This window comes from Triturus cristatus, chromosome 5_2 (genome assembly GCF_964204655.1).
Source record: "Triturus cristatus chromosome 5_2, aTriCri1.1, whole genome shotgun sequence".
Lineage (NCBI taxonomy): Eukaryota > Metazoa > Chordata > Amphibia > Caudata > Salamandridae > Triturus > Triturus cristatus.
In genome coordinates, this window is record NC_140588.1 from 105,478,396 (window position 1) to 105,501,996 (window position 23,601).

Consider the following 23,601-nt stretch of genomic DNA (forward strand, 5'->3'; position numbering starts at 1 on the left):
CACCACTGAGAAAGCCCTGTGCTCAAAGGTGATAGTTCTCATTCTGAGCATCATAAACTGATCAGCAGAACGTGAACAGGGCCGGACTGGGAATCACAACCGGCAATGACAAAGAGCTCGGCTGCTGCCCCCCCCTCCGGGGGTTGGGGGTGCAGCCGAGCTCTTTGCCAGGGCCGGTTTTCGGCCGATTTTGTTACAGGGACGATTTTGCAGCTATGATGCAAAAACGGCCCTGTAACAAAAACGGCCCCCAGGGCCCAAAACCGGCCCCCACCCGTGCGGCGCACCGGGGATTGCCCGGTGCCCGCTACGGCCAGTCCGGCCCTGAACGTGAAGCCAACGTGGCACATGTCATTTGAACTGTGGCTTTGAGCAATGGCCATGTCCTTATAAACAGTCCTACTCTGAATGAGAAGCCAGTAAGTACGGCCGTATTGTGCACTGATCACCACTCAAGACAGACACATTTGCAGAGACACACACACGCATAGACACAACAGACTCACACAGAGACACACACACACATGCACACAAATATTTGGCAGTGTGCAGAAAGTAATACTTAATGGCACATTTCTGGGGACGTCAATCTCTCCAGATGGAATTTTTATCCTGTAACACAAAAATGCTAATGTTTTCAGACGTGTAAAATTTTTAAAATCTCAGTAAAAATAATGTCTGAAGTCAGCATTTTATCTATTTGCATGATAACACCCCCAAACCCGTTGTTACAGTGTCTCAGTGAGCTAAACGTTCTCTGCTAACGTCTGCGCTCATCTGCAAGTTTCAAGTTCATATCCAGGCACTCTGGGCTGAGACTCCTTCATAAGGTCAGCATATTGAGTGCTCTTTGAAACGGTGGTATTTACAGGACTTAGAAACCGGAGAGGGTATTATGGAGTGTTGTATTAAAAAGCAATTTGTTGCACTTTGTTATGGCATCAACATTTGTATAGGGCCTTCTATAATCAGTATGTCACCTTAGCACTTCTTTACGTAGGCGCTCATTTTGGTAGGGGGCTTCGATTTTCGTCGAATATTCTACATCCCCAGAATGCAGTGATATTTCCTGCTCTCTTGAGGCCAAGACAAAGGTAAACTGGTTCCTCAGAGATTCTTCCTTGTTAATACCCATTTCTACTCTATGCATGACTCAACTCTGAGCAGGGTCCCAAGGTTAATGCTAGGCATGGGCAGCTGCCCAGGGCCCTGCGCCCAGCCGACCAACATGGGACCCTATGACTGGGAGGTCCCCTGCCCTGGGACTCGCAGCTATGGTGTGGCATTGTGGGGCCTGGGACCTCGCAATCGTGTCGCTATGCAAAGAATAGGGCCTTGCCGTACGGGACATGACTGTGAGGTCCAGAAAAGGGACTTCCGAGAGAAGGGAAGGGACTCCCCATTCTCTGGGGCTTGAAGCGCTACACTAAAGGTGCAATGCTCAAGGTAGGAAAGGACCTCCGCTTGGGCTAAGCACTGATGGTGTGGAGCAAGGTAGAGTGGCCAGTCTCTGTATTTGGCAGGTTTGGCCTGTAATTGGGGATCCAGTCCAGCGCTTCCCACACAAAAGCACTGCAGGACACCCACAGTCCCGCAATTTTAACCCTTACAAAGGACAAGCAACTCTCTTTCAGCCCTTGATGAGCTGTAAAAGAGATGCTTGTAGCTAGAAGGGAGGAGCCTCAGTACAAGAGGGATCCTGTAAAACGTAGCTTCAGGAAAACCTTCAGCTATTGGCATGCAAACAGCCTTGAATGACTGAATGAGTCTCATGTCCAGGACCTCTCCTGGGAGTATGGCCTTGGTGTAAATTTCTTCCATTAAAGCTGTTTCAAAGTGCTGCCACATTGTCAACTAAGTGGACTAGACACAGGGAAAATGTTATTTGCCCAGGATCAAACAGTTAGTTACATTAGTAAAGCCAACACTGCAGTGCACTGCTTTTTGCTGCAAAGGCTACACATGACAACAAAATTTTGCAGCAAGAAAAGGCAAATTGTGTGGCATAGTGCAGCACATTTTATGATAGTATTACTTATTTTCTTATTTTTAAGTCTCGCCTTGGCAGCGCATGCGCTGTCTCAGCGAGACTTAAAGTAATCTCTATATGTTGGCAAGCGGACGGTAGTTTCTCCTGCCGCTTGCCATTTGCAGAATGTTTGTATAGCTTTTATTAGCTTGGTTTTGACTGGCTGTTGATGGCAAACTGACTTCCGTGTACTCCGGAAGCAGCGGCCACCAACTACAGTTTTCGTCCGCACTGTTAGCACTTTTTTGGTGTGTCGCGCATCTCTGCCTGACATAAACATGGCAGCGGCGCATGCGCGTTCTACACCATATTAAGTGCTGTACTAAGCGGCCCTGAGACGATGTATGTTTTAACTTGGGCCCAGCTGGTGTCTGTCACGGAGGCTGCTTTGCCTGCACCTAATTGACCCCATGGATCACCTATACGGCTCGGTGCGCTTGTCGGCGCACAGCTGTTGTCTGCCGATCACCGCTCTGGCCCGAGTTCCAGGAGGAGGACAGCATCACTGTAGAAGCCGTGCCATTGCTGGGTAACCAAGGACGCCTCAGCGAGGAAGCGCTGTCAGCGTTGCACCCCGCCCAGCAGGGCGTCAACAACCGGAAGCGGAGCTGCGCTTAAAGTTGGGAAGGCTGCCCGACCCCTCCGTGAGGCACCTTCGATGGAGGAGAAGTCCCATTTGCCCATCGCCCCGGCAGGGGCCGCAGTACCAGAATAGCTCCCCAGGTAACAATCTTCTACCTGCATTGCCGCTTCGTATTTCCATAGCGGGTTGGAAGTTAACGGGTCTGCCGAGGGTGGCTTATTGCGGACATTTATTTTTTTTGCTCATGTTACTGGCTTAATACATCTGGAACAGTGTTTCATTGTGCGTGGATGCTGGTTTGGATGTGGTACAGATGTGCTTAAGTGTCAAAGTGAACGTGTTGATGTACGCATGTGTACGTCTGTTAATCCGTGTGAGCGTGTCTGTGTCCGTATACGGATGTGTTTGTGTGCGTGTGTCTGTATACTGATGTGTTTGCGTGAGCCTGTCCTTGTCCGTGTACAGAAGTTTTTGTGTGCGTGTTTCAGTATGCAGATGTGTTTGTTTGTGTGCGTGTGTCTGTATACAGATGTTTGTGGAGAACAAGTGATCTATACACTCCAATGCGCTTTCCTCATTGCGTCGGATCCCCAGTAGCTGCAATGTAGAGTGTAGGCAGCAGTCATAGTCCGTGTTGATGCTACAGCCGCACCGTGGGCCATTTCACTCCCCGGAGTGTCTTTCCTGTGCTTAATGTGTTCTACAGTATGCTGAATTAGTCTTACACACAAAGATGTCCAGGCCTGACAGTGTCATAGTGATAATATAAGGCAACTTGCACCTGTCTGAGATTTGCGGTCAGCAATTGCGGGGAGCCCCTGCAGCACTGGCCCGGGTAGCGCCACAATTGCTGGTGCCCCACCGTCCCTGCCAGCACAGGACACAGGCCCGACATCACTCAGGCCAGCGCTGTTCCGGCCTCAGAGAGGGCCCTGGCTGCACCCATAGGTGTCCTTCCTCTGGGGCCTCGCTGCGTTCCTTTTCGCAGCTCTGCCACTCTCGAGGCCCCCGCCCTCTTTAAAGGGCCATCCATGCCAGTCCCTCTATCATCGTCCAGTGAGGTGGCAGTATGGGCGTGGATAGAGGAAGATTACTCCATCATCTTTCATACATGTGGCAAGGAGCCACCTTTTTCCTGCACTGCACATTCAGTGACCACAGAAATAACATTGCTATCCTAATTGCCACCTGGCTGTTTTGTTTACAGAGAAGATCCGTCGGCAGTGTGGTCCTATAATTCAAGAGAGCCTAGGCAGGGGCCACACTCCATTTGGACCCCTCCTTTACGAGCTCACCGGGCCCCCCTCCCACCCTTCATCCACACATAAGTGTCTCGGTTTTTAGGCCTTCTTTCCAAAAGGTGACAGGTCCACCGATCAGCGTTGCTACGTAAAGCTCGTGACAGCAGAGCTAGCCCTCATGTTATTCAGATCTTAGAGCTCCCAGCAAAGTCACCTCAGCATCTAGTTCTTGCTAGATAAAATAAGTCATTGTAACAAGTTATTAACGTCTCTATGCAATAGGTCAGTGACCTTGCATCGCAGCACATCAGGGGACAAGGAGATGGCCACCAGGCAATAGGTCTCGCATTTGCGCGAGTTTGAGCTATTGGCATTGTAAATGATACTGCCTTTTATTTATGTTTTGGTTTTTAATACATAAATAAAAGGAATCGTCATTTACAATACCAATAGCTTAAACTCGCGTAAATGCGAGACCTATTGCATTGCAAATGGTTGTTACACTTGTTAACACTGTCTGGGAATAGGGTGCCCCTCATTCTTACAAGTTTAACACCCAAATATAGCAATAAGTAACAGAAAGGTGACCAATCAACCTTTGAAAAGGGCCTTTTACTACACGGCAACATGTGTCACTGCGTTTTTAGTAACCTTTGAACCGTTTGATCTAGGAACAATTTGTTTTGGATTAAAATGTGTAGATTATGCAGCAGATGATGGTTTATGTGGCAAATGCAGCCAATCCATAATGATACGCAAAAAACCATAGCCCACAATTGCATAATTCCATTGGCTCTAGATATACATTTGCCACTGTTTTGCATTTAGGGGAATATACCATGCGCTAAGGGAGAGGAGCGTTGTCCCACTGCTTTTTAGCAGTGAAATAAAGGAAAAATAAAATGATTATAACTCAAAGTTATTATCATTTTATTTGTTCCTGCTGTGGCGTCTCTGCAGGGCGGGGCGTGCAGGGCTACTCTGCTCTCAGAGCATGAGGAGGAGTGGTGAGCACACTCTGTAAGTACGCAGGAATGTTTGGCCGGCCGTCTCGGGCCGGTCTAACATTCATACGCACTTTGCATGCTCTCCACCCAGGCTGTATTGCAGCCGGGGTGGAGAACATGCCCAGACTCCCACTGCATGTCAGAGCGCCGAACAACTGCGCTCAGACCAATCACAACGTTGCACTGCAGCATTGTGATTGGCTATGGAGAGCCTGGGTGTGCTTCCTGTTCCGGCTGGAGCAGGTAGCGCGGAAGAGAGACCGGCTGGATCAAGGGACTACGGAGGAGAGACATGGCGAGGAATCGGCGAGAAGGTAAGTTTTTCTTTTTACACCTGTTCCCCCCCCTGCCCCACCTCCTCGGAACCGCAGGCGACTGGGCACTTCTCCCCGCCGAAGTAATGTTCAGCCTATTTTGTAATCATATGCTTGCTAGCAGATTTGACACGGAATCAATATACTCTCAATCTGGCCAAAAAAGGAATACGAGCAGAAAAATGAATGTCTAAGAGCACACTGGAGGACAGGATTAAAGAAACGTGTCTCCTGGTTGCACATTTCCAACTAGTCCACCAGACCACAACTGGAGAGTCAATAATTCCTATGGCAAGGCCAAGGGGCTGCTCTTCCCAGGGAAAAGCACTTCTAGTCATGGTGTTTATTTCCATCATATTTAGGTGAAACTGAGATTAGATGTCAAATGTTCTAGTTCCATGGTTAGAACGTGCCCAATGGACAAGGCCTGTGGCAGTGTGTAATTACTGGTCAGTATGCATGTGAGATACTGATATATACTACTGGTGTTTCAAAGCTTAACAATTTAATTCCATTTACATATCAGACCCCATTTTCTAAACGTGTTGCTTACAATTTGCAATACCAAGCAGCAAGGCTTATTCCAGGAAGTGGTAAAATGATTAGAACTCAAATATAGCATGAATAGCAATCACAATCAATAAACTCAATCTCCAGCCAAGTTATTTTAAGATGGCCGGTGTCACCTGCCTTCACCTTTACGCATCCCTGAACACCAAAGTCACCCTCACCTCCCTTTACCTATCTATACCCACCTCTGAACCCTCACCTCCCCTTATCTCCATTCACCTCTGGTCCACCAAGTCACCCTTACCTCCCTTTACCTGTACATACCCCTGAACCATCAGGTCATCCTTACCTCCCACCAACTCTCCTCAGCTCTAAAGCCTAAATTCACTTGTATTTAAATAACATGAAAAGTATTTTATTTAAAGAAAAAACATACCTTTGTGGTAAAGACTGTGTGGTTAAGGCTGTGAGGTAAAGGATGTTTCTCCCTCAGGCAGTTCACAGATGTTTAGGGGGCAATTTTAATTGTTTTATGTCCCTTGGTATATTTGGCAGGAACTTTCGCCTTTTTGACAGTTTGCAATGTCCCTCCAGCCACACCCTCTACTTTAGGTCTTGCCTGAGGCACAGTGGCTGCTCCTCCTCTAAGGCAGAGGAGCATCGTCCCACTGCTTTGCAGCAGTGTAAACAAAGGAAATATAAAATTATAGTAACTCAATGTTATCATCATTTTTTTTGTTCCTGCTGATGCCGCTTTGGGGGTGAGGCTGTCCTGCTCTCAGAGCAGGGGGAAGAGTGGTGGGCACACTCTGAAAGTGCGCATTAATGTTTGGCCGGCCGTATCTGGCCAGCCGAACAGTCTTGTGCACTTTGCATGTCCTCCACCCAGGCTGCATTACAGCCTAGGTGGAGAACATGCCCAGGCTCCCAGTCCCTGGCTGAGCGCGGAACTACGGCACTCAGTCCAAACACAGTACTGCATTGCAGCATTGTGAGTGGCTATGGGGAGCCTGTGTGCTTCCTGTTCCGGCCGGAGCAGAGGGACGACGGAAGAGAGATGCAGCAACAGAGGTAAGTTTATATTTTAGACCTCCTTACCCTCCACCCCTTACCCCGATCCGTACCGGCAGCCACTGCTGAGGCAGCACAGGCACTGTTGCTTCCGAGACATTTTGTTTACCTAGGGGCCTGAGAGCCCACCCATTGGTTGACTGGTTGTCACTCTCATTTCCTTGCTTAGCAACTGCTGGCTTTACTTCCTGTTTGTATGTTTGTCACTACATAAAATGTTCTTTACTGAAAAGCTGATCAAAAGGCAAATACAATTCTCTTTCTTCCTGCTGCCGGATCTCCTTTTTCACAGTTCCCAAAAGTTGCAGGTTTACATATATGTAATATTTACTAATAGTAAATTCGATGCATATTATTCAGTGCACACAACACAAATCACCAGCCTAAGTGCAGCACACAGTTCTAGAAAGAGGTGGTTAAATACATGAGTAGGCCGACCAATCGTCCGTAAATTTCACGGACCGTCCATCATTTTGGTGTCATGTCTGTTGTCCGTAATCATTCCTTTTCACGGACGCCTTTTGGGCGTAATTTCTGCGAGCTGTGCTATTCCCCTGCGAGAAGTCCCAAGAGATTAAAAGTTCTCAGGGGCCAGCTCGCACTTCTCTGTTGAACTCCAGAGGTTGCAGCAGCCCCTCACTGAGCTCGCACAGACTGTGGACAGGCCCATTGTCATTCTGACAAGGCGCCGTCTAACTTTAGCATATCATGTGCGAGTGAGTGCCTTGGAGGCCAGTGACTCACTTGGAGCCAGTAGATCGTAGTTAATGATTACAGAGGAGCTTTCCCCAGAGTACTGTGGGGAACTTGGGGCCTTGTGTAATTTTCCAATGTTGTTCACTGAAAGTGAAGGGGCAGGAGCAGTGACGGGGCAGGAGAGGTGACCGGGCAGGAGTGGTAATGGTGCAGGAGAGGTTACGGGGCCGGAGAGGTGATGGGGCAGGAGAAGTGGCAGGGCAGGAGAAGTGACGGGGCAAGAGTGGTGATTAAGCATGAGCAGGAGCGGTGACCGGGCAGGAGCGGTGATGGGGCAGGAGAAGTGACGGGGCAGGATAAGTGACAGGACAGGAGAGGCGACAGGACAGGAGAGGTGATGGGGCAGGAAAGGTGACTGGGAAGGAGAGGTGACCGGGCAGGAGAAGTGATGGGCAGGAGATGTGACGGGGCAGGAGATGTGACGGGGCAGGAGAAGTGACGTGGCCGGAGCAGTGACGGGGCAGGAGAAGTGGCGGGGCAGGAGAAGTGACGGGGCAGGGGAAGTGACGGAGCAGGAGCGGTGATTAAGCGTGAGGAGGAGCGGTGACCGGGCAGGAGCAGTGAACGGGCAGAAGCGGTGACGGGGCAGGAGCGGTGACGGGCAGGAGTGGTGACCGTAGAGGTGATGAGGCAGGAGAGGTGATGGGGCAGGAGATGTGAAGGGGCAGGAGAAGTGACAGGCCGGAGATGTGACGGGGCAGGAGAAGTGACGGGGCAGGAGAGGTGATGGGGCAGGAGAAGTGAAGGGGCAGGAGCGGTGATTAAGCATGAGCAGGAGCAGTGACCAGGCAGGAGCGGTGAACGGGCAGGAGCGGTGACGGGGCAGGAGCGGTGACGGGGCAGGAGCGGTGACGGGGCAGGAGCGGTGACCGGACAGGAGTGGTGACCGGACAGGAGCAGTGAACGTGCAGGAGCAGTGAATGGGCAGGAGCAGAGAACTGGAAGGAGCGGTGAACAGGCAGGAACAGTGAATGGGCAGGAGCAGAGAATGGGCAGGAGCGGTGATGGGGTAAGAGAGAAGTAACGGGGCAGGAGAGAAGTGACGGGGCAGGAGAAGCAATGGGGCAGGAGAAGTGTTGGGGCAGGAGAAGTGATGGGGCAGGAGAAGTGACGGGGCAGGAGAAGTGACGGGGCAGGGGAAATAACAGGGAAGGAGTGGTGGCGGGGCAGGAGAAGTGACTGGGCAGGAGAAAGTGACCTGGCAGGAGAAAGTGACTTGTACTTATGTTCTTTGGATATTTATTTATATACTATTGCATGACATCCACTGATGTGTCTGGAATTTTTACACTCATCGTTCTGAATTTGCGCCCATGCCAGTTGGCCACCCTTTACACAAGGTGTAATGTACCACAGCCACAAAAGAGAAGTCATTTGGTGGTATCTATAATGCACTACTCCGTAACAAAATCTCCATTCTTTTTCTCCATCTTTTTTTTTGTCCCACCTTTGTTTGCTTGGTGCATGAAGATGCAAGATTCATATCCATGCTTTTTCACATTGGTCTAATTATTTTGTGAATGTAAATGACAATAAAGCATACTTGCAAACTGTGACTACATGCCTGCCTGTCTCAATATTTCACTTAAAAACTATGCCATTGTATTGTTAAACGGGCAGTGGCAATGGGCGATTTGTACAAGGTCACTGGAAAGTCCACAAAGTTGTCCCTGTCCCTTTCAGAAATATAGTGTCTCCTACGCCCCTGACCGGAAGGTTTGCCCACAAGAAAACTCGGGCTTCGTTTTCCAGCTCTGTTTAAACTACTTCACAATAAATTAAATAAATGACTGTCGACTCAGGAACGGCGGTTGGGAAGTATGTAAATCCGTTCCCTCCCATCTTGCAGAAAGAGAAGGCTGAAACATCAGCAAAGCAGACGGGTGACACCCCTGCCCCGACCAAGCCGCTTCCCGCACCGCCTCCCACGCGGCAGCCGCGAGCAGGGCAGGGCAGAGCGAGCACCTGCCGCGCGAGCGAACTGGCAGAGCGCCGCGTGGCCGCGCCGGTGACCTATGCCCTGCGCCGGAAGCCCTTGCCGTATCTCCAGCCTCACCACCACCTCAGCTTGCACGCAAAAAGGGAAGAGGGTTGAACCAGAGGGGGCGGTGGAAGAAAAAAAAAGGGAAGAGAAAAAGTGACTGCTGTGTCCGGGGAAGGATAAGCAACAGGAACACACTGCTGCAGCAGCGCGGAGAGGGAAGTACGCTTTTAGCCTCCACAGGACATGTATTTTTCCTACTGGTGTACTAGACCGTGCATTATATTCTTATTTAGTTTTTCTTTAGTTGTGCTGGTACAGAGACTTTTCCCGGCCAATGCACGCGGATGCACCTTTTCTGGATTTCTATGACAGCTCCTGGGAACTACAGCGGGGACAAACTAACACTTATCAGTGATGTCGTTTCAGCCAATGCTCTCTTAGAACCCATGTATTTGTGTACAACATATTAGCATACAAGGGAAATTGACACTCTGCTTGTTGGGACTCAATAGGATGAAAGGATGCGTTTAGTCTGCCAATAGCTTGAAGATCACGCTCGGAGCTCAGGCGTGGGCACTTAACCTCCTGAGCTACAATATCGGATGTTGAAAATGGCCACTTCTTTCCAGCATTTATCCCGTTGGATTCTTCAAGGCTGGCTTGTTGCGTGCATTGTCCTCGCCAGACAACAGGTAAGAAGTGCCTCTCATCTTTTGTCTCCCTCGTGTGTGTTTCGGGGTCAGTCAAGCACAGCCGCTGTGTGTGAAGCTCCCGCAGGCTGCACAACGCTCTGGCTCTTTTCCCAGCACCGTGATGCCTAAAATGAAGCCTCTTTCAGGGACCTTGGCAACAGGGGACAGCCCTCAGGCGGTACAAGAGCGCTGGCTCATTTAGGGCTAAAGTAAACGTGCCCAGTCACCTAATAAATATTTACATTTCATTGGCGCATGTGACCTGTGTCTGTTCAGACTTAAATTGGCTTTAAATTCTGCTTTTTATTAAAAAAAAAAAACGAGTCCACGTTATTAAGAGGGCCAGGGATGGGTGTGTGTGTGGGGGGAGAGGGGTATACGTTGGTAACTGCATTCAGTAAATACCCTTATGCGATTCTGCAGCCCCGATTTGTTATGCATAGTTATGGATTTACTGCATTTCCCATATATTCTTTCATCTGCTGCACAATCTACCGGGGTTAACATAAACATGTGTTTCTAGCTCAAACGGACCAAAATGTACTAGAAACAAGACAACATGTGTTGCCACTCCATGGAATACCATTTGCAAAGTTTACTGATCACATTTCAGTTGCTTGTTGCTGTATTTGAATGTTAACCTGGTACTACTGAGGTAAAAGCTTTGCCTGGTCAGTGTTAACATGTGAATAAATTGCAAAATAATGAAGTAATACTATCTCAAAATGTGCTGCACCATGCTACATAATTTGGGTTGTTCTTGCCGCATGATTTAGTGAAGACTGTAGCATAATGTAGTCCTCCTCCGGCGCATAATTCCAATGACCTTGGTTATATCACACTGGTGCCCTTTCAAATTTCCCAAACCTATTTGCACCGACCAACCAGTTGAAAACTAAATTTGCACCGACTGACAAATGCAAAAAGGGTATACCAGTCAGTGGCTGCAGATCTCGATTTAGCTCTGGTCAGTGGATGCAAAATTGCCGCAGTACAGAATTGCATGACTGCATTCTGTGTAATCCAGCCCCCGCTGTACATTATTTGGAGGATGAAATACAGAAATAGACACGTATAACGAAAGTTTGGGTTTAGAGCTGACCTGTGAAGACCACTCAAAATATCAATATCCCAGTGTACTGACATTGCACATGCCTTAAAATGTCCCCAGCTTCGTCTGTCCCTCTCAGGCACTTGTGATGGTCAGATGACATTGATCCTTTGTTCTTGTTTGTGTGTCTGTCACCTATCTCCTGGGTCTCCATTCCATTAACGTAGTGTCCAGTGGCATCTATGCTGATTCTTGAAGTCTGAGAGCAAACATGAGGCATCAGCAGGTTGGTATTGGTAGTCACTGTAGGGAGAGGAGTGCTAGCAGTCCTCCAATGAATAAGCAACCTTGATGTGAAGTTCTAGTGCTGTCCCATTAAAATGCTAGCAGCCATGCTGAGCAGTGGTACTATTGCCTCTTTAAAAGTATAGCCGTCCTTCGGATATGCCCTTTTGATGTCTCATAAATGCAATGCAGCTTTTTGATAAGTGCGGATACTCTTCCAATACATTTTAAAGGTCCTGAGTTAAAGTTCCTGTACGGTCCCATTAAAATATAGAATCCTTGCAGGTAAGTACTGTTTCTATCCATAAAAGTATAGCAGTGTTCTTAGAAGTGCAGGTCATCTCCAAATAAAATATTTAGCAGTGAGGCACTGTCCTGTTAAAGTTATACCTACTGAGAGCTCCAGGAACTGTCAAATTTAACTGATGCAGGCCCTGCTGGAAACTGTCACTGTTAGCCAATAAAAGTTGACCATCCCTTAGGGTCAGATTTTGAGGTGCATGCTGTAGGATTGCTGAAATTACCATGGAAGGAAACACTGGCTATGGCTGGTAATCGCATCCCTGAACTCTGCAAGTATGAGGTTGAGTTATAGGAATGGAGAAAAATCATTGCGACCAGAGTTTGCTGGGCCCGTTCTCATATGCTTATCCCAAATTCTTGACACCTTGCTATATTTACCACCTGCTCTGAGCAGCTGGCAGTAGGGATCAAGAAGCCAATGCAGGTCACAGGTCAGTAGCTTGGGAAGGTATCCTGGTGCAGGACAAGCAACGGATTGGTGGTTGCTGAGAGCATTTAATTTTTTATGGCGGTTTTTATACCGTGCAAACTTGACCCAAGGGTATTTGCTTTACACGAGCACCAGTTACTTCACAGAAGATCACATTAATGTTTTTTAGGCACGGGGAGATTAAGTGATTTGCCTAATATCTCAGGATGTTGAACTGAAGCGGAGACTTAAACCTGGTTCCTCAATTCCAAAGTCGGCAGCTCTGACTGTTAACACCACATCTTTCCTCCTGTGGTGTTTTTGTAGGAAAGGTGGGAGCTGGACTGTGCCAATTCCCGAACCCCTTGTCCTGGACTGGTGTGCGTTAACATTGAGTACTTTTCCACCTGGTAAAATTGGGCCTGTTGTTCTTGCACCCAGTCATCCCAGGGACAGTGCAGCGGGCCACTTAGACTCGGCCAAAAGCAGTTTCCCCTTTCTGGATACCTTCCCAGCAGACTCGTAGTTGGCTCAGTGTGAGTTGTGTAGTAGTTTCCTAGAGGTTCTCAGATGCAAGGGAGTTAACTGCACCCCTAGAGTTCACAATGCCGGGAATTCGGTTACTTCCAATGATGCAGATTCACATGGTTGAACACATAGAGTCAATTGAGTGACAGGGAGTTTCCTTGGAAATCAGTAATTTTGGGTCTGCCTGCACCAAGTGTGGGCTGGGGAAAGAGTTGGAAGTGCACAGAGGGAGTGGAGGTAGTCAGAAAGAACTTGTGCAGGGGGATTGATAACCAAGTTTGTAATAGGGAGAGAGGGTGTGAATGCAAAAATGGCAGATGAAAATTAAACCAGAGGAGAAATTCAGTGAATAAGAGAATTATAGTCGGGTTTAAGCAGTGAGTGAGTAAGAAAGTGACAGAGGGAAGAAGACAAAGAGCTAGGGGGAGAAATGAAAGAGGAAGAATGCAAGGTGGTGAAAAAGAGAGAAAGTGAAGACAGGAACAACAGAGGAGAGAGTGAGAGAAAAATGGGAAAGATGGCAAAAAAAGAGGAAGAAAGAGAGATAGCAAGTGACGGAAAGAGGGAGAAGAAGAAAGACAAAGCAAATTGTGAGATAGAAGAGAATGTGAAAAAAGGAGCAAGTTTTAACATAATGAACTTTTTTGTTGGGCCCGTTCATGTTTTAGTTCTTTGAGCCAAGCTGGTCCCCTGTCTCGGCTCTGGTTCAGCCCTTCTCATTTATTCTCTGGCTTGTGCACCTCTGTGATCTGCCTTTTGTTACATGTAAGTAATGCTCTTGTACTTTGGTTAATCTAACACTTAAACGGGTGGGGCGTGTGCAGTAAGGTTGTAGTACTTGTTGCTGCAGGAACTATAAAATCATCAGTTGTGGTGCACTGTTCACTTCAAGGGTGCATGAGCAGTGCACACCAAGGGCCCGATTAACAAAGGTAAACTTAGGTCCAAGTTTACTCGTTTGTGGTATTCATAAAGGTAAGTTACTACCAGTAACTTTACTACTACTATTTTTACTATTAGTAACTTTACTAGTAGTAACTGTGCTAGTAGTAAAGTTATTAGTAGTAACTTATCTTTGTGAAAACCAAAAAGTAGTACACCTAGACTTAAGTAGTAAACTTAGACTTAAATCTAAGTGTACTACTTTTTGGTATTCACAAATGTAAGTTACTACTTGTAACTTTACTACTATTCATTTTACTAGTAGTAACTTTACTATTAGTAACTTTACTACTGGTAAGTTTACTAGTACTAGAGTTACTAGTAGTAACCTATCTTTATCAATACTGAAAAGTAGTAAAGTTATACTTTTGGTCTAAGTTAGACTTTTGGTCTAACTTTACCTTTGTGAATTGGACCCAAGTTTGCGAGTTGTGTTGCAGTCGTGCCATTTGGCTGTCAGACAGAAGACTGAAAACCGTGCTAAATGTGGTAATATGTGGGCACCCTGATGCTGCTCCAGAGAAAGAGACGATAGCGTGCCTGATGTTCTACAGAGCATCCTAAATCCATTCATATTAGTGCACGTCACTTGAATGATCATAACGTCTCCTCATCTGATTTAGCTACCTGAAGGCAACTCACCAATATGTTCTTGAAATATGTGCTTGCGAGGAAACACAAAGATCGGGGTACAGTAACAACCAGACCTAGGGGATTATTTAGAGTTTGGTCTATAGGTACTCCGTTTCAAGCGAGATGGAGTACCCCGTCCATCAAACTGACAGTCCACCCACCTTATTAGGATCAGAAGGACCATCAGCCTTCCGTCCAAGGAACCCACATTGGCTGTGTCAATGGAAAGCTTCCTCCCACAGCCCGAGAGAATAGGTCCTTTGGAGGAAGGGCAAGAATGTGAGGTGCAGCCCATTCAACTGTGCAAGTCTAAATGTTGAATTACAATGCACCTTTTTTAACATTCAGCAAGGGTGGTTGAATCCTTGTTTGGAGCAGAGAGAACATGGAATATAAGCAGGCACTTTAGTTATAAAATACGTTGCCTGTGAGGGTATGGTGTGATTTTGTATTGGTGTGTACTGTTTTGCAGTTCAGGATTTGAGTACTCAATATTGCCTCTGGAGGGGTGAAATTACAATGTAATATTGTTATGAGGTACAGGTGCATGCTCTTTATGCTGTTGAGTTATGGTAAAAACCAAAGGAAATGATGGACGGAGTGTTGAACAATGCAAGCACTCACCCCCAGTCAACTGATCTGGGTTTAATCCATCACCGTTCTTTAGCCCACTCTGCCACCCCAGTTCAGACATGGCCATATGCAAATCAGTCTGACCCTGTGCCTCATGGGAATAGTCCAGCCCGAACTGCCAAGCCATGTCTTCCCTGGACCGGAAACAAGCTTCCTAGGACCGGTTTCTGGCATTTCAGCCGTCTTCAGCCAGGCTTGCTTGAATCCAGTGGCAAAGTGAGCAAGGGACTCACGTCTGAGCATACCCTGCCAACTTATGGCGAACAAAGCAAAAACCAAAGGAAATGATGGATGGAGTGTTGAACAATGCATGGTGAGTAGACTGGTTGGGTTAAAGTCTTAAAGGCAGTTTTAAAGGTAGGCCTTGGTCCAAAAACAGGCCCGGTTGTTGTATATCACATTCTTACTGTGTCTTCCCTAGTACACTGTGGAGGATGGCAATATTGGACAGAACTATGCAAAGAAGGGTGAAATGAATGCCCTGATTGAGGAGGGTGGGGGGTACAGCTACATATGCAGAACGTGCAATTGCTACTAACTGAGATTCACAGGTTGCTATGTAATTGTGAACCTGGATTTGTTGAATTGTTAACTTCTAAACAGATATGCCACACACAAGACCTAGTAGCATAGAGACTATCAGTGTCGTACTTTCTAGTCCGTGTCTCCTCCCTCATAGTTCCTGCTGTTGAACCACTGTGCCTATGTCTCTTACCTCCCTCTCCTTACTCTTTCCCTCACACAATATTTAGGAATGTTCCCGTCCTCAAAACCTTAAGAATACATTTCATTAAATCCCACAAATTATGAACAATGATTTGGAGAAGGAAACGCATGAATACTTCCAATTCCCCAAAATGCTCGTCTGCAGAATCAGCACATACTCTAGCTCAGTTAATTCGTAGAGGTGAGGCTTGGTGCTTTCTGGCCCATTCACAATATGAAGATTTTCCCTGACTCTACAGGAGTGGGATATTTTGGAGCTGATTCCATTCAGATTCTGGAGAAAAATATTCGATCCGGACAAAACGTCAAGTGGTAAAAATGAACTTTTTTGAAAAATATGTCTTTAAAAAAGTGTAAACTTATCAACAATATCACAAAATGGAGCTACTGCAACGTTGATGTAAAAGGAGCAGGCCCAGCTCTCCCCCTGCTGCTGCGTCGCTTTTGCTCCTGTCTCCTCCTTGATTTTACCCTTCTTTTTGAGTGCCTTCTCCTAGCTTTTCCCTCGTTTTCACAGCTTTCTCATGCTTTTTCCAGTTTTTTGAGTGCCTTCTCTGTGGTTTTTGCCCCGTTTTTTAAGTGTCTTCTGCTTGCTTTTCCCTAGTTTTCATTGCTTTCTCCTTGCCCACTCCACCCATTTTTTAAAAGAGATTTCCCTTGCTTTTCCACGTTTTCTCACCTTTCACCTTGCTTTCCCCTCTTAAAAAAAAAAAAAAGCAGCTAGCAACTCCAGCGCCTTGAGACCCTCACGGGTGATTTGCATTCTTTATAAATCCTTGATTGATTGATTGATGGAAAGTTAATGTTCAGTGAGAAAGGCAGGACCTTAATGGATGACACCCTTAAAGACGAAAGCGGCAGATATTGTTTCTTGTCTTGCTTTATGAAAGGTGGTAGTTTCTTTTGTGATTGATTGAACGTCCTCTTTCCAACCCTCTGTATGTTCAAGGATGGACTCAAGAGATACTGCTCTAACTGTAGTAGAAAGTAAAATCTTGAAAGCATGTCTGGAAATGACTTGAAACATCATGCATTTTTGGGAAGGGTTGTTTCTGCAGTATCGTGTGCCACTGTGTCCTCTGTTCACCACCATGCTCATGTCTTGTGCTGTGGACACTTGGTGGTGTGTCACATAAGGTGTGCTAGTGATACACTGACTCATCACACGATCACTCAGGTTCCAGCCTGGAGTGTACGACGCCTTATGCATTGGTCAAGTCAAATTCTTTATTTATAAGAAATACATTTTTATAGAAATATTAAAAAGGCTTCATTTAACATAGATAATTACAAACATCACAAAAACCATGCAACACTTAATTAAATTGATCCATCAACACTTGACCTCAGCCTGGAATAAAAAGACATACACTATAAAATGTAAAGTTCTTCAAGTTAGAGAAAACTCTATCAAAGATCACAATATCATCTCATACCAATTAAAAACATTTTAGGCATCATAGGAACACAAGACGTACGATTCATTTGAGGAAGAAACATTGTAAAGTGCAAGATACAGAGCCATACTTTTGTGGAAGGGGAGAACATATTACCCTAGGCTGGCAACTCATTTAACCGACTAAGGCAATATGATGTGCAATATATGACCCACCCTCATTTTCACATACCTATTAACAGCATTTAGGGAGGTTATCAGTAGCTCGGAGCATGCGTCTAATTTTACCTACCAACATTATAAAGTACAATGTGCAAGACAACTGTCACAACCCCAGGCCTCCCCTTGGAGCAGCATCACAGCATATATGGTCTAAATCAATTTACAAGGGAAGTCCTAGCATAAGATTAGGCTTTCCTGTTTTCAGTTTCTCTTTTTGGTAAATTCTGGTGTAGTTTTTTCAGTTTTTTCAATACCTTAAAAAGACAGTGGTTTTCAGTGGTTACACATTTTCGCGCCAATAAAAACAACAGAAACAGTGTTTTTCCGGATTTATCAAAGGATTTCACCCATTCTCTGTCTGTGGGTAAATGTGATGGTAGACATTAGGAAAGATTCTTATGAAACCAGACATTTTACCTATCAGTGAAATCAAATGTAGCCAAAATATCAAATATGATTTTGATATTTCCCGATTCTCTACAGTGTATAAAATAACTAAATAAGACCTAAAACATGCTTCTAAACACTGCATCTTTAGGCCAAAGACCACAAAACTGAAAAAAGCAGATGGAAGAAGAGACAATGTTTTAGTGACATCCCTAAACAACAAAATTCCAGCAGAATAATGTTAGCCCAGTCTTTCTTCATGCTACCATGTATCACAAAGTTACATTGTATTGGCCCCTTCAGGAAGAAATAAAAATGTCTCTTTTACTTATCTTTTTCTTTCTTTGAATGGCACTTAGTTTGTGGTTGCAAATGTGTTTTTTCACTGTTTATATGTGTACACCAGTGATGGCTATTTACCTTTCAGTAGGGTTTTATCAGTTATTATAGGTTTAAACCTAAAACCAGATAGCCTACATAAGATATTGCTGTCTTCTGCAGCAATCGACCAGTAGCAATAGCTACATCCTGAAACCTAAGCCCACATACAAGGGTAAGGCCCTTATCCTATGTTCAAATACTATATTTCATGAAAACGGGACATGGAAGCTTCCTCCTCCTTTCCTCAAGGAAATGTATACAATCCAAAAAGACGTGACCCACTGACTTATGCATCGGTCCTTGATACTGTGGTATGTATCATCATGTGGGTGTAAATAGGTGGGAAGGTGGTTTTGTTTTCTACATATGTGTTGTTTCTGTCTTATTTTCAGGCAGCAACTACTCCAACCTTGGATTTCTGACTTCATCCTGAAGGAATATGCCACTACAGGCTCATTGTGAAATCCAAGACATTGTATTGCATTGTATTGCAATATCCTGAGTTGATCCAGGTGAAAATATGCATACCTCCAGTGTTCAGTTAATGTACTTTAGGTCTGCCCACACCTTCCATTTTGGATGGAATTCTGTTCTTCACAATCGCATCATTATTTCCCATATCACCTGACTGGTAAAGTGGCAGATTTAAAAAGCACAGAGTTCACCTGTGCCACATGTGGAAAATCAGACACTAACCTGGTAAGCATAGGTTTTGTGGGTTCCTTCCACACCTTAGTGGTTACGTCCTCCTATATCCTGGGATCACTAATGCAGTTGCATCCCTTGGAATTTTCTCATAAACCTGGGACCGCTATGTCCACTGGCGCACGTGAAGCATGGGCATGTGCCCCAATACCAGTACACTGCCTGTTCTGCCTCCAGCCACAAAGCCAAGTGTCAAACAAACAACCTATATGTTCCCTCATCCATGCCTGTTCCCCATACATGGGTACAAGTCACACAGGAAACGAGGGTGGAGAGATCATAGTATACACCTGATTTCACCCCAGGAAAAAGGTTCAACAGTGGCTGAGAGGCTGAACAGTGGTGCACAGCTTGCCATATGTCCCCATCCTTGACAGCAGCATTGAAAGGATAATTCCTTTTAGTCTTCTCAGATTGCCATCACTTCCACCCACAAGCTCAACATGGTGCAGGGCAAGCAGATCTTTGGTGAAGGAAACTCAATAAATCCTCAAGCATAAGGCTATTTGTCCTTTTGTGAAGGAACCAAATTAAACCCTGAGGCATAGCAGCAGAATAGAAAAAACGATGTTTTGTGGAAAACAAACTTATCTGGTATTCTGTTACAGCAGAGACAAATGTCCTGTAGAAAGACAGGCTTAACAAAAGTGCTGCTTACACGCCATATGTAGGAAAGCTTCATAAAGAAAGGTAACAGGGTGCTGGTTTGAGAAGTAGAGACAAATGGTCTTATTTCAAGTTTGGTGGATGGGGTTTCTGTCGAAATGTGATAGATATCCTGTCCATCATATTAGAAGTGCCATAGGCTGTAATGTATTTGTAGTATGGCAGATAGAACATCCACCATGTTTGTGACGGAGTATCCCATCTATCAAACTCTAAATAAGGCCTGTACTTTACTTATTAGGCATTTGATATAGCACAAACTTAGACCCGGGAACAGTGGTGTGTTTTACAGAGAAAATGTTATTGTAGCAGGAACAACTCATACATATGGTGTTGTACATATGGGGTGCGGATAACATAAGCCAAAATGTATTGTAGAGGAGGGAAGGACGAGTAACTGTGATAGAACACTGAGGATTTTTAAACCTACTTACATTGCACATTTATATTACAAATATTTGTAATTTGAGGCACTGGGAACTTAAATGATTTTCTAAGATGGTTCACCGAATGTTGTTTTGTGATTTGAAATTATAAAAACAAGCTACGCTGTGCTTTTGCGAGATAAAAATGTTGAAAAATGACTTTAGCTTCCAACTAAAAAGAAAAAAGTTTGTTAGTTAAGTTCGGTGAGGGCACTACATAACATATAAAATAAAACGACATTCACCAAAAAAACATGTAATTGAAAATTAAAGCATATGGAGAAACTTCAGAGGGATTAAGATAAACCTTGAGAAATATTGCATGTGTTGGCTTTTAAGTTAAGGTGTTAAAATCAATTTCCATTGAAAGAGAATGAACAGGAAATGTAATGAAGGGTTATGAAAAACCCAAGATTACCCAAAATAAAAATCTGCTGGCATGAATGCAAATTCTCTCTTCAAAGAAAATAAAATACAAGACCTGAGCCCCAGATAGATACAAGGGTCCAGAGGAACTGTGTAATTTTGCCAGAACTACGTTATTTGTAAGTCTGGACGGTGAACTCTGCTCCGCTCGCGGTGTTTGCGGAGTTTTCCGCACTCCACGTTACGCGGAGCTCACGGAGTTCTGAAAAACTCTGCTTCGCGTGGCAGAGGTTTTTTCCTCGCGTTCATCAAAGTCAAGTTGGCGAGCGCGAAGGAGGAAAATCCACCTCCCGGCAAGATTTTTCCTCGTTTGTGATCGTCAACATCAAGTTGGCGAGCACGAGCGTGGATAATCAACCTCCCAGCGAGATTTCTCAACGCAGGCGGTCAGATTTCTCATTGCGAGTAGTCGCGTATGCTTGCGACCGCTCGCGTTGATAAACCATCCATTCGCGTTGAGAAAGCTGCCGCTCGAGTAAAAATCTACTCGAGCGGCAGAAAGGAAGCAGCGCCCGCTTGCGCTATGAATGGTGCCGTTCGCGATGATTGCACAGTTGCGGACAAGCACCTGGCACTGAAAATCACAGCGAATGGCGTTTATCTAATGCACTCCGCTGCTCGCAGAGCTCCGCGTAGCACAGCAGAGTTTTTTTTGCACTTAGGCAGAACTCCGCGAACTCTGCCCAGGCTTAGTTATTTGTAGGACTTTGCTACCGACAGCTTCATGTGTTTGGAAGAACTTGTGTCAATTCTTCAATAAAGAACAATTTAAGAAGTACAATGAGAGACAGCGGGCTTTGACTGAGCCCACTTCAACCACTGGCTTTCATTTGTTTGTCATGATTTGCCATAGCTTCTATGGGATGTTCACCAAGGATAACACATTTCATGGACGGTTACGTTGTGTCACTTGTGTTTTCTTCACGTTTTAGTGATGGTGGAATAAGTAGTTTGTTTATTAAGCTGAAGGTGCAATATGATGGCTAGCTTGAAAATGAGGCCAAATGTATGTTCTATGATGTACTTTGCTGACACCACAAAAAAATAATTGCTAAATTATGGCTGTTCGTTTAGGTGCATGCTGTTTAGATGCCTTTGCCTGTAATAATAAGATGCAACAAAAATACTGGTACTTTGCTAAAAGTATCTACTGCCCCATATTTTACTGTGTATGCCTTTAAAGCACACCCCTTTAAAAGCAAACTTCAACTTCTGGCCCCTTCTCATAACAGTCTGTCCAGCAAAAGGGTCCTACTCTCAGCTTCCATATTATTATAACCCAAGATGATGCTTCTTTATTAGATTTTCTTTCATGACAGCTGGCAGCAACACCCACAAAATCACCCACCTATTACCAAATGATCTCTTATAAAATGGCAGCTCAAACACCCTCCCTACCATAAAAGAACTGTTGGATTTGCCAGTGCTTGTTTGGTTAGATGCAACGCTGGAATTAGAACCTAGACTTCCAGCAATGTAGCCACTATACACTATGTAATGAGTAAGAAAGTCGAGGCCATAAACGCTGGACATGCCTTACCATTTATATGGATCTTTTTCTATGATATGATCTCCAATAAACATTTTTAGGTCTCGCCTAGCGTTGCTGCGCTCCTGCGTAGCTCGCTCGGCGAGATTTATTGCTTACAAGGACTTTCAGAAGAGGGCTTTAAGCCCCGCCTCTCATTTCCATTGGCTGGCATCACCGTTTATGCTAAACGGTGGCCTGCCATTGTAAATGAGGGTTTTCTGTAGACGCCCTTTCGCCTGCGAGCCGGACTGGCTCGCCTGCTTTTCTGCTGTCGCAAAGCACTTTCGTATCTTTATGTGGCCATGTGTTTCTAATTAGAAACACATGGCTCCATAAAGACAAAAGATCCCCATGCTCCGGCTGCAGCGCGGTCCTCTTTAACTTTCGGGACCGCGCTTGTTCAGAAGATTCTGCGCTACAAGGGTCCTTCTAGGAGTGAAGCATGAAAGCTGGAAAAGTGGCAAAGGAGTACACTTGGTGTCAAGGGTTGGGCCGGGACTCTGAGAGGATTGACTTGTTATTAGGTTATAGCGACTTTTGTCCTGTTGAAAAGAAGTGACATCGGGTGATTTATACTGGGCATGAAACTAGGTACTCACGGGTACAGTCGGCTCTGCTGCCCCCTCCTGTCCATACGATAGCTTGAGGCTCACCTCTTCCATTTAGGCTGCCACGTCAAAACCAGCTCCGGAACTATGAAGCGCTTCCCTTAAGTATTGCCGATAGTCATAGCGGTAATTAGCATATTAGGTAAAATTAAGTAGATATGGACGGTGCCTGGGTTTAGTTTGCCTGTGAAGTGCTCCCATTGATTCAACGAGGAGGCATTTATTCCTGTTGTTTTGCGACCGGCCTTCAATTATGAGTATCCGGATAACCCGGATTCGGACGGATTTACCCACTGAATCACGATTAGAAGTTGTGCGGGACCACCACAGTCCAATTTTCCTAAACATTTCGCCTGGAAAAAATGGCAAAATAAGTACGGGCGAAAAGCGGTGGCATAACGGATAACATGGGGGAATCGGTGCACAATCATCGGTTCTCGCTGTTATTCTCCATTCAGCAGTTCCACACACCCATAATTAATTACAATACTCTGCAGAAACATTTTTTTCGGGTGCGTAGTTTCTGACGTGGTTTGTTCGCGCATAACTGAATGGGTTGGCACCACGGCTTTAAGTGAGATGAAAAAACTGATGTGTTCACTCAAAGGGGCATGACCGATGTAATTAAGGGCATGGCCTAAAAGCACCTAAATCTAAAATTTGTGCTAAATTTAGTGAGCCGCTCCACTGGTATTTTGCTACTTCTGTCATTCCATCCAGCTATATAATACAGCAAGTAACATTACACTCACAACAAGCCATTACTATTGGCTTTGTCAATGGGTGGTAGTGGCATAGCATGAATAAGCAACAACTAAGGCTTCATCATTGATTGAACATGCTTCAGTTTTGAAATGGTGGGATTGTGAATGAAATATAACGAGTATCTTTGAACTTACCTCAAAGGCAGTGAAGGGTGGCACTGCTGCAGAGTTAAGGTTTATTGTTCATCCTTAAGATGAGGGCACAAGTGGAGAGAGCCTGATAGGGACCCATCTCGGCACCTGATTTTTAGAACCGTCGGTGCTGAGTACTGGCAAGCCCTGGACCACTTAAAGCCCTGGGTGGCCCCCTGGGCCTGCTGTGATGTCTTGATTCATGGAAGTAAGCACCATATAAAACCACATAAAATACGCCCTACCTTTCCCGTACCAAAA

General features: G+C 45.5%; 1 protein-coding gene across 1 annotated transcript in view; it reads left to right on the forward strand.

Annotated features, from left to right (window-relative positions):
- Window positions 1-9,409: 9,409 nt before the first annotated feature.
- Window positions 9,410-23,601, forward strand: part of TNFRSF11A (TNF receptor superfamily member 11a) — a 179,545-nt gene continuing 165,353 nt past the window's right edge. The window contains exon 1 of the mRNA XM_085606896.1: window positions 9,410-10,187. Within this exon, the coding sequence (XP_085463022.1) occupies window positions 10,098-10,187 (90 nt within the window). The 5' untranslated portion in view covers window positions 9,410-10,097. The remainder of the gene's footprint in view (window positions 10,188-23,601) is intronic.